Below are 11,818 nucleotides of genomic sequence, written 5' to 3' on the forward strand. Positions count from 1 at the left end.
TGTCTATTCCTAGCATTGTTAGCCCACCTCTGGTTGCTGTAGCCCGGCCTTCGTCGTCTCTGTTGCGGGCCTCTCTGGTCGGATCGGCCGCGGGACCGTGAACCGCTCTGCCAACGAGCCCCGCCGTTGCCCTTGGCCTGGCGGCGATTTCCCCGGCCGTTTCTATCCCTCGAAGCCCCATAGCCCCGTCGATTGTGTGTGTGTGTGTGTGTGTGTATGTGTGTGGGTGTGTGTATGTGTGTGGGTGTGTTTTGTGTGTGTGTGTGTGTGTGTGTGTGTGTGTGTGTGTGGGTGTGTGTGTGTTTTAGTGTGTGTGTGTGTGTGTGTGTGTGTGTGTGTGTGTGTGTGGGTGGGTGTGTGTTTTAGTGTGTGTGTGTGTGTGTGGGTGTGTGGGTGTGTGTGTGTTTTAGTGTGCGCCCGCTTCGTTTCCACATCAACGTTATCTCTGAAAATATGTCTGCGGGAATTTTTTCCTCATGTTTTGACAAGCAGATGATTTATGCAAATTGGGAGAGAGAGAGAGAGAGAGAGAGAGAGAGAGAGAGAGAGAGAGAGAGAGAGGGGGGGGGGGGGGGCATGGGTCGGAATCAAACCCGGGTTAGGACTGAGCCTTGGTACATATGGGGCACGTATGGGGCACACGTTCACCCAGATGAGCTACCTGGGAGCCCCAGATCTCTGTATTTTATTATTTGACATCAGACCACTCAAACAAAGATCAATTTTAATGGGAGAATCGATTAGTTTAACCCAGCCCTAGTTGTGATTAAGCTAATGTTGTTCAAAAGGTTTTTATTCAGTGACTGCTTTCAGAATATAAAAACAAGACGTAACTATAAACGTTTTCTTGACTTGATCAATCCAGCTGTTTATCAGTCGTTACCAAGCAGCACTCCTGTGCAGTGGCAGTCTTAAACCTGTAGTAAGACACATGAAGTGGATTTCCTGTCTTCTTTATCCAGCAAGGACACACTTGTCAAATGGTTTATCTCCCTAACGGCCTCTTCCCCTCCGCAGCCACAAAGACCCAGCAGATCAAGCAGCCGCTCACTTCACATCAAAATCAAACTGGTTTGTCCAAAAGTGTCTCTGAACTTCATTGGATTGAACGTGTTTTGGTGGCAGCTCAGGCCGCGGCGTCTGATTGGGCGCTCTGCTATCTCATCCTCCGGTCTGGTCTGAGAGTGAGAGAGGCTGCCGGAGCATGGCATCTGCATTCCTCACCCCCTTCCCCTCCCCCTCCCTCCCTCCCTCCCTCCATCCTCCCCCCCCACCCCCCTTCATATCCTGTCGTTCCTCACATTCCTGCACATACAACTGAAGCCCAAAACTGGAGCTTTAAATTCACCTCCGCTCTGTTGAGTCTGCAAGTCAAAGGCTGCTTTCCTGTGTGTGTGTGTGTGTGTGTGTGTGTGTGTGTGTGTGTGTGTGTGCACCTCTGTCTTTGTGAAAACCAATTTGAGTTTTGGACCTGGAGAATGAGGACATGTGGAAAGCGTTGACATTTGTGGTTAGGCTGCACAATACATAGTTTTTTTTTTCATTGTCATCACGATATCAACTGCAGCAATAAACACACCGAGAAACACAAGACAGAGATTTTTTGGGTTAGTTGAAAGAAAATATCATCAGAAAACTACACTTTAAATGTAACTGTCGTTCTTTTTCAGTGCTGCCTTTTATGTTCAATTCAAAGTTCAATTTGTTAAATAAAAGAATGTTGGGAATGATTTTCTTACGTTTGTTTTTAAATCAACAAGCAATTTGTCATATTAGAGCAGAACGCTGATAGGAGCAGAACTAAGTTCACTTTAATATCTGTTTAAGTAATGTCGTTATCGTGATATTTAACAACGTTGTTGCATATTTTCCTCGTATCCTGCAGCCCGATCCTGGTCCAGTTAAAGGAACACGCCGACTTATTGGGACTTTATCTTATTCCCCGTATCCCCCAGAGTTAGATAAGTCCATACATACCCTTCTCATCTCTGTGGTGTTGTAACTCTGTCTGACGCACCCACCGCTAGCCTAGCTTAGCACAGATCCTGGAGGTAACCGGCTCCATCTAGCCTAGCTTAGCACAGATCCTGGAGGTAACCGGCTCCATCTAGCCTAGCTTAGCACAGATCCTGGAGGTAACCGGCTCCATCTAGCCTAGCTTAGCACAGATCCTGGAGGTAACCGGCTCCATCTAGCCTAGCTTAGCACAGATCCTGGAGGTAACCGGCTCCATCTAGCCTACTGCTCCCAATAAGTGACAAAATAACGCCAACATGTTCATATTTACATGTTGTGATTTGTAGAGTCACAGCGTGTACAGATAACAAGGTCACATGAGACACAGCCATCTCCTAACCGTATACATACTGGGAACTATATTCTCAGAAGGCGAAGCACTGCTACTTGGGCGGAGTGATTAGCGTAACACCTGAAAAGCACCGTTGTTACTCTCTGCTCCTCACCACGGGGCTTCTCAGGTGCTGCGAGCAAATCACTCCGCCCAAGTAGCAGAAGTAGCAGTGCTTCGCCTTCTGAGAATATAGTTCCCAGTATGTATACGGTTAGAAGATGGCTGTGTCTCATGTGACCTTGTTATTTGTATTATTATTCTGATTATTACTTAGATTACATATTTAAGGGCTAGGGGATGTATTATTTAAATGAGCATCCTCACAAGTATAGACGTACAAACGCGTAGAGCTGCCCCCTCTTAGACTCGAGTTATCGGTCGTTTTGGTCTTTGCCGACTAAGATTTCTTTTGGTCAATTAGTAATTTCTTATGCTTTTTCATGCTGAATGACTTATGTCCAAAAACTTGTGAGAACATCTCTGGTAAACACAAGATTTTTGTAGAGAAACTCAGTTTTACAGATCTGTCGATTAAATCAATTCATCGGTTTGTCAACGAAAGCCGCCGCGATGGACGCCACATCATCAGATATGCCGATGATGCTGTGATTGTATCCCTCCTCACCGGTGACAAATCTGAGCACGGTCCTGTAGTGAGCGATTTTATTGACTGGTGCGAATCATCCTTTCTAAACGTCAATGTGGACAAAACGAAGGAGCTGTGTATTGATTTTAGGAGAAATCCTACCACCATCTTCCCTGTGGTGATGGACAACCGGGATGTTGAACTTGTACAACAATCGATAACGATAATTTCGATCGATAATAAACTGTGCTTTGAGCCTCATGTTGATGCTGTGTGCAAAAAAAGCACATCAGCGTATGCACTATTATCGTAAACTACACAGTTTTAATGTTGACACCACAGAAAAATCGCCTGCAAGGCATTGTCAACGTGTGCAGCAAAATAGATAGATACTTTATTCACCCCAAGGGACATTTTAACCATTCAGTAGCTTAGACAACCATAAGACAACAAACACATATCTCACATACATAAAAATCACTCAGAAATTTAAAGAGTTAACAATTTGTGAAGTGATTACAAAGGTCTGGTATGGACTGACCATGTGATGCAATGAAATAGCTGGAACACCGTTGAACAACCTGCATGACCTGGATCAGGACAGGTCCTTAAGGAAAGCTAAGTCGATCTTGGCCCATCTGAGCCATCCCCTGGAGTGTGAATTTATGTTGCTACCATCAAGGCGCAGATTACACGTATACATTCTTCCACGATGCAGAACAAATAGGTTCAAAAAGTCATTTATTCCTGCTGCCATTAGCATTGTGAATGGCTTTCTTCAAATTGTCTTTCCATTCATTTTTAACGGGGGTAGTGCGTTTAGGCTGCGGTGGGGGTTGCTGCTACTCTGGAAATCCAGAGTTCTCGCGAGAGCACAATTTGAATTTGCTCAGCGAGTCACTCTGGCATCGAGTAATGATGCTCATTAACTATGCCCTTGTAGCCGAGCTGCACCATACACATCGGTGTATCTGATATAGGTGGGCCAGAGGCGAAGCTAAACAGATGAGTAGCTAAGCGTATGGATACGCTCTAGATACGTCACCTGGTGTATTTTTGTAATTGGTCGTAGTGTTATCCAATTGCGTGCAGTGAGATTTTCAAATGCATGCTTGGTACCGCCCATCCAATTTGGGTCTGGATTTCCAGGCTAGGTTGCCGCAGGGGGGGGGGAGCGGAAAGAACCTGCAGGCCTGCGGTGAAAAGTTGAGACCGAGTCAACCTTTGGAGAAACGCAAACCCGGGGTCACGCTGCGGTGGCCAGTCATGTAAGCATGGATCAGACTTGTCGTGTTTTGAGGCGGTGTGAGAGTCCCGTACAGGAAACAGGAAACATCACTGCCTCTATCTCTGCCACAAGAACGTTTTTAAAACACCAAACACAAGCTCTGAACTGCCCGGGAGTTTGTGGAACAGCTGGCTGTTTCCTCAGTCTCTCCGTCTCTTTTCTTTCTCCCCTTCAACGTGAAATGAAGCTGCCTTCAAGTGCGCTCGGAAACGTCGAGCTCTATTAGAGCTGGGCAATATGTCTATTATATCGATCTCGTGATATGAGACTAGATATCGTCTTCGATTTTGGATATCATAATATTGTAATATGACATAAGTGTTGTCTTTTCCTGGTTTTAAAGGCTGCATTACAGTAAAGTGATGTCATTTTCTGAACACACCAGACTGTTGTAACTGTTTTATTATTTGCCGTTACCCACTTAGTCATTATATCAACATTACTGATGATTATTTATCAAAAATCTCATTGTGTAAATTAAGGGTGCTCCGATCAGGATTTTTGGGGCCGATCACCGATTGCTGTGAGCAGTATCAACCGATGCCGATCACCAATCACCGATCACCGGGTCTATTTGAAACCTTCTATTTATCATGTCATATATTTATCATATATTAATTTTAATATTCTTAACAACAATGCATAAGTATTAAAATTAACAGAAGATAATGTATTGTGAATTGTCAACGGTTTACTTTTATTGACAGGAAACATTCCACTTCCTCTGTTAGAAACACACCTTAAACAGCTTAGAGCTTAACATAGAGCTAAAGCCTTATTCGGAATAAATTACTAAACCACTGTCAGTGTGTTCTTCAGTGTGTTCTGAGCAGGGTGGGGCCACTTAAATTTTTTACCAGCCACTTTTTCCAGAATTCAAATTTATAAAAGAGAGTGCATTATCATATTTTGAATTGCTTTATTAAATTATGTTTTATTATTAATACATATTTTATTAATATAATGTATTTACTATGTGTCAGTAGCTTGTTGATCTTTACATTGGAAGTTAATTTTCTATCCTGGCCTGGGACACACATTCATACGGTTTGATAAAGGACTTACTGGACTTTAACTTATCATTGATTTTACAATAACGAGTGTAGCTCATGGATGTATTAAGTGTAGCTGTCCTCAATTTAGGTCATCCTGTACGTCTCATCTCCGGTTTTTCCTGCATTCACCGTGTGTGTGTGTGTGTGTGTGTGTGTGTCTGAAATGTTTTGCACGGTCTTTCGCTTGTCAATGCGCCACTTGTTTGAAAAGTACCTTCTCTTTTTCTTTACTTCGCCCTCAACAGCTTGTACATCCATAGCTACTGCTGACTCCGCGGCGGGCCTCTTAACACCGGGGATATGTCGCCACATTTTTTTAACAGATAATTTTCCTTTCGTCTGTACCTCAGCTCAGCTAGCTAGCTAGTTACACGGCGTCCCGGACTAGCGCTGAAAACTAGCTACTCGACTATGCGTGGTCAAAGCCCCGGCTGTGAACGGTTTCATTTCCTGTAAGTTCTTCACAATAAAAGTCCTCCGTCATTTTGGTATTTGAATGTTTTTATTATGAAGCAGCAAAATCCGGAAATGTTAGGGATTCATTAGCAGTAACGTAACGCGATTCCTATAAGCATTGTGCATTGTTACTTAGCAACAGCATTCTTTGACAAAAACTGTCCAATCCGTTACAAGGATACAAGGCTAATTTCCCACCCTGGTTCCGAGGCACTTTTTTTGACCAACTCGGGGAGACTGATCAGTCCAACTGCTTTTTCTGCCAACGGTCGGCCGTCTGGTTGGTGTGTAACTTAGCTTAGCTGCGTATAGAACATTTTCTCACGAGTAGTGCGTCATCTGATCGGCCTATCTGATCGGCCTTTATGGAGACCACCAATCAAACTATTTAAAGCCTTTATCAGACGATAACGATTGGTTCCCGATCAATCGGAGCACCCTTAGTGTAAATATTTTGTGAAAGCACCAATAGTCAACACTACAATATCGCTGCGGTATCGATATCGAGGTATTTGGTCAAAAATATCATGATATTTGATTTTCTCCATATCGCCCAGCTCTAAGCTCTATAAACGATCTGACGTAAAAGAGTAACTGTGAAACATAAAGTCTACTTGAGCTACATTGGGGGGGGGTTAAAGAACACAACAGGACATCACACAGATGAGCCGTTTCAGCACCACCCTACGGAGAATCACCGGATCGCTGTTTCCCGGTCTGAACACAGCCTTTGAGCCACATCGCCACGTCGCATTTTGCTTCCTCATTTGTTTTGCGTCCCTCGCGGCGCGAGCTGGGGTTGGAGATGCTGTTGAGCTGTCTAAACTTTGCAGCAGAGCCCGAAAGCTCGACGATTATTGTTCATCACTGACCCCGACGTTTCTCTAATGGCGCTGTAGCTAAAACGTCAGTATGTTGCCTGTGGGAGACTTTAATCTTGTTGAATGCAGTACTTGTTGTGTCTGTGTCAGTATTGGTTACCGGGCGGTTTTCCTCCCCCTCCCTGCAGATGTGACATAAATCCTGAGTGTTGCTGTTGAAGCAACGTGAGGCTCTTGTTTCTATTTCCACCAGAAAGCATCTGAAAAATGCACAAAGCTGAGATTTTCCGGGGGGATTTAGGAAGGCAGGCTGTGGAAAATAACAGAGGATCAAGTTAGTGGAATGAAACCTGTAGATGTACATTTGTAATAAGTCTCTACGTAGACAAACTTCACTGACTTCTGCTCAGTTTCTATCTTCACATCTTCAACAATTCACTGTTGTCTTCTGTCTTCCATTGATTCCCAGTCAGAACCACATCTGATACATATATTTGTTTTTACAATTTAGCCACACATCCATAGAATCCACTTCCACCATTTCAAACTATACTTTTCTCTAATCTTTGATTTATGCAGGGTTTTCCCTAGGTCTGTGGAAGACTTGTGTGCACATATTTGGCAGGGGGGTTAAGGGGTCCTCCCTCAAGAAAATGTTAAGTTCTTCAATAAAAAAAATAAAAAAAATGCAATTTTAACATCATTTTGGACCATATCTTTAGAGCTGGGTACCGTTCAAAGAGCTTCGATACCGGTAGCAATGCCGATATCGTGACTTCGATACGGATCCTGAACGATACTTTTTCCGATACCAATTTTATAAAATCCATTTTAACAAAACACATGACAAAATTACGGTACACATATATATTTTTTCAGCTCCTTTCCTCCTATGTGACGCACACTGTTAGTTAAGCTTCTCAAAAAACATGTATTTTTTATATGTTTCAGCTCCTACTACGTGAGTCCCGTCTCTGTGTAACGTAGAGTTCTTCCTGCGTGTCTCTACGACGTGTAACGTTAGACAGCCAATCACAGACATTATAAGATCTTGGTAGAAGCATGCTGCGTGCTGATTGGCTCACTGATGCTGATGAGATTTAGTCCTTAGTGAAATTTGATATTGAATGACGAGGCATTTTTCGATACCGGTAACTACAGAGGCAATTTGGCAATTCTGAAATGTATCAAAGTTCGGTACCCAACCCTACATATCTGTGTCTAAAAAGTTGGAAATACTTAAATTAAACTCAAAAATCTCAAAGACAACACTTGCTAAAGAAGTCCACTGGGGACAGACTACAACGATTATAACGGTGCTGCTGTTAAGCTTTTTAACTGTAGGGGAAACCCCTGATATTCCCCTGAGTCTAAAGTCCTGCTGTGTCCTCTCTGTGCAGGCTCTGTTGAAGATGGACTGTCAGGGTCTCGTGGCCAGACTGGTCATGGACTTTGTGCTGCTGACGACGGCCGTGGAGGTGGCCGGGCGCTGGAGGGAGCTGGCCGAGAGGCTCATCAAGGTTTCCCGCCAGCAGATGGACGCTTACGAGGCGCCGCATCGCGACAAGAACGGGATGGTGGACAGCGAGGTACGTCTGTTTAACAGGAGGTTGTCTGAGATGTGAGCGTTTTCATCGTTTTCAGTGTTGCCAACTTGGCAACTTTCTCACTAGATTTAACCCCTAACCCTAACCCTAGCAGCGACTTATAAATGTATTATTTCTATTGTAAAAAACTAAATAGTGCTTCTCTCTCCCTCTGTCCTCTTGCGCAGGACGAGTCTTATAATATATCCATGACAGGAGTAGATGACCAGCAGAAACAAAGCTCCTTGAGCAGAAATAGATCAAGAAAAGGCTCTTTTGAACAGAAAGCTGAGATTCAAAGCCCTTCCAGATGGTTCTCTCCAATAGACTAAAGTTATTTGCATGTACTGTCGATGTGAACCGAGTTATCACCAGAGTACATACAGTCTCAAATACCACTTGAGCATTAAAAAAATTGGAAAATATCCCTTCAGTACATTTAGAGCAGATAAGAAAATGTGCGATTAACTTGCGATTAATCGCGAGTTGACTACGACACTCATGGGATTAATCACGAGTTAACGATTAATCACGATTAAAGATTGTAATTGATTGACAGGCCTAATTTAAAGTTATCGTTATCGTTATTGTTCTTGGCGTTGACAGCACTTTATTCTGCACTCAAGAACCAATTGGCTCTGTCGGCACGAGTGTTAAGACGCGTCAGTGTATCAGCAGATGATGGGATGTTTGTTTTCTCTCTCTCTCCGTCTGCAGGCCATGTGGAAGCCGGCGTACGACTTCCTGGTCACGTGGGCCGCTCAGATCGGCGACAGCTACCGAGACGTGATCCAGGAGCTGCACATGGGCCTGGACAAGATGAAGAGCCCCATCACCAAACGCTGGAAGCACCTGACGGGCACGCTCATCCTGGTCAACTGCCTGGACGCCCTGCGGAGCTCCGCCTTCAGCCCCGCCGCTCAGGACGACTACGCCATCTGAACTCACTCCTCACCAGCGCTCCTCGCTCCGCCAGAGCTTTCGAAAAAGTTTCACAGTTTGAAATGCTGCACATTGGCTGTCTGCTTACTAGGGTTGGGCATCGTTTTGATATTAGCATTTCTTATTCCAATTCCGATTCTTCCTATCAATGCCAGTTCTTATCGATTATCGATTCTTTGAGGGGTGGAGGTGAAACTGGTCACATGCTTATTTCACTAGGGCTGGGCATCGTTCCAAAGTTTCCGACACCAATACCGCGACTTCCATATCGGTTCCTAAACGATCTCTGAACCAATTTTATAAAACAAAAGGAAATGACAACATTACACATTACGGCACAAATCTTTTTATTTATGTTTCAGCTCCTACTACGTGAGCCGTGTCTCTATGACGTGTAACATTAGACAGCCAATCAACAAACATTATTAGTTCTTGGTAGAAGCATGCTGAGTGCTGATTGGCTCTCTGACACTGATGAGATTTACCCCTTAGGGATTGAAATTGGGTATTGAATGACGAGGCGTTTTTTTCATACTCGATACTTTAGAGGCAATTCAGTCAGCGCCCTAAAAAGTATGGAATGGTCAATCGTGAATTACAGTTTTACGGCCTTTTCAACGGAAAATAAAGCCACACTTCAGTTCGGTTAAATTTGGAACCGATGATTAGATCGTTAACCAAGAATTTCCCAACGACTCCAACAAAAGAACAAAAACGATTCCGTTGTAAGTTTTTCAAACGAGTTCCACGATGCCCAATCCTACTGCTCACCCCGAACGCCACTGCTGCTGTCTTCTGTCGCTTTGTTCCTGCGGACATCTCCGGACCAACGCCACGTCTCCCGACGTATTCTCTCTCCGGCAGTATTCACAAAGACTGTTTTCATAGTTCCCCGTCTTGCATAGTTATGTATTTTTGTACTCCTATTATGGCACAGCAGTTTTTTTAAAGCAATACTTTGAACCCTTTGGTTAAAAAAAAAAACAAAAAACTGTGGATTGATCACCAAGAAAAGACACTTTTAGATATCGTAGACTTTGTCACACGTGTCGAATCTCTTCTATTTATTTGTACGTCAACGAGAAAAGTCACATGTTCAGGTTCTCTCTCCCTGTGTGTCCGGCTCATCTCACACATCCAGATATTCACTCTGGACTTTTTCTCTTTAACACCTGGCGGAATAATTTATTAATCTTGTACCCCAACTTTGAATCAAGCTCTCCACCAGTGCCAAAACATTTAGTCACGTGATTGAATCATCATTTTACAGGAAATGAGTCACAGCAGGTGACGTGGTCTAAATTGATTGAATTTCAAACTTTGTCTGGTTGTTTTGCTGCTTTTATTTTCTTGTTAATTGAATGTTTGAACTGTCGGTGGGACAAAACAAGTCATTTGAAAATGACGGTGGACATTTTTCACTGTTTTTCTGACTGGACTATTATTGCATCATGTGTGTAAACATCCGTGGACAAAAACAACCTCGACTCAAAGTCCACCCACTCACTTGTTCTGGTGTTTTTGACCGTGTGTCAGGGTCTTCATCGGATGCTGTAGATGTTCACTCGCTCTATGAAGTCGAATGGATGGATGAGAATAGTCTGGCTCCGCCCTCCTACGTACTTCCGCTCAATTTTCATTTTCCTTCAGTACTCCGTCTGGGTTTGCGGTATAGTCTTGGGTTTTCTCCTTCAAAATATTTGGCGGTCCAATCAGCAAACAGAGGGAGTGGCTGAGAACGATGACGTTGAGGTTGTGCGCTAGTTTGAGTTGTAGTTCAGTAATGGCGGCGGGGAAAGATGTGAGCGAAGCCATTCGGTCCGTTGTGGCAACGCTGCCGAATATCCAGAAGTTAAAGCCCGAGCAAGAACAGACTTTGCTGAGTTTTGTTGGGGGCCATTGTGGCCCTCCTCCCCACGGGGTTTGGAAAAAGTTAGATTTTCCAGGCCAGGCTAGTGTACCAGAGTCTGGTAGGACCAGGCTAGTGGCCAGAGTCTGGTAGGAACAGGCTAATGGACCAGAGTCTGGTAGGACCAGGCTAGTGTACCAGACTCTGGTAGGACCAGGCTAGTGGCCAGAGTCTGGTAGGACCAGGCTAATGGACCAGAGTCTGGTAGGACCAGGCTAATGGACCAGAGTCTGGTAGGACCAGGCTAATGGACCAGAGTCTGGTAGGACCAGGCTATGATGAGAAGTCGTAGAGATGCTCAATCAGCTGAGGAAACTGAGTCCTCGTCCACACGTACACAGTATTCTTTTAAATGTAGCTTTTTCTCTGTGTTGGCCTTTCGTTCGCACAAAACTGTGTTTTAGGTCACTGAAAACCGATCTTTTGGAAAACTCCTTCCAGGGTGAAAATGTTCAGAAGCTGTTTTCGGTGATGTGTCGACAGAAAACAGAGTTTTGGTCTCGGTACCGTGAGTGTGAGCGCCGTTATCTCCTTTGGTGAGTCATCACACATGTTGATAAATACATGTGCCGTTACCGGGGGAATTCCACCAGGCGCAGACGCGCCCGCATTCCACCCAGGCCGTGATTTTACTCCGTCCTCCTGCCGTGCGTCATACCACTCCGGTAGCATTTCAGAAGCCGAGCGTTTTGCTTGCATCAACATATATTTTCAACATTAAAGTTGGGATTTTTATGTATTGTGATTCTAGAAGTATTGCGATTCGATAGTATTGAGTTTTGGGATTTTCTTTTCCTTCTTTAACAACAACAAAAGTTGAATTAT

General features: G+C 44.1%; 1 protein-coding gene across 1 annotated transcript in view; it reads left to right on the top strand.

Annotated features, from left to right (window-relative positions):
• Positions 1-9,451, top strand: part of LOC116046037 (SH3 domain-binding protein 4) — a 59,632-nt gene extending 50,181 nt beyond the window's left edge. Inside the window, exons 4-5 of the mRNA XM_031294205.2 lie at positions 7,957-8,145; positions 8,860-9,451. Of these exons, the coding sequence (XP_031150065.1) occupies positions 7,957-8,145; positions 8,860-9,084 (414 nt within the window). The 3' untranslated portion in view covers positions 9,085-9,451. The remainder of the gene's footprint in view (positions 1-7,956; positions 8,146-8,859) is intronic.
• Positions 9,452-11,818: the final 2,367 nt, after the last annotated feature.

The sequence above is a fragment of the Sander lucioperca genome, chromosome 8 (genome assembly GCF_008315115.2).
Source record: "Sander lucioperca isolate FBNREF2018 chromosome 8, SLUC_FBN_1.2, whole genome shotgun sequence".
In the NCBI taxonomy this organism is placed as follows: Eukaryota; Metazoa; Chordata; class Actinopteri; order Perciformes; family Percidae; genus Sander; species Sander lucioperca.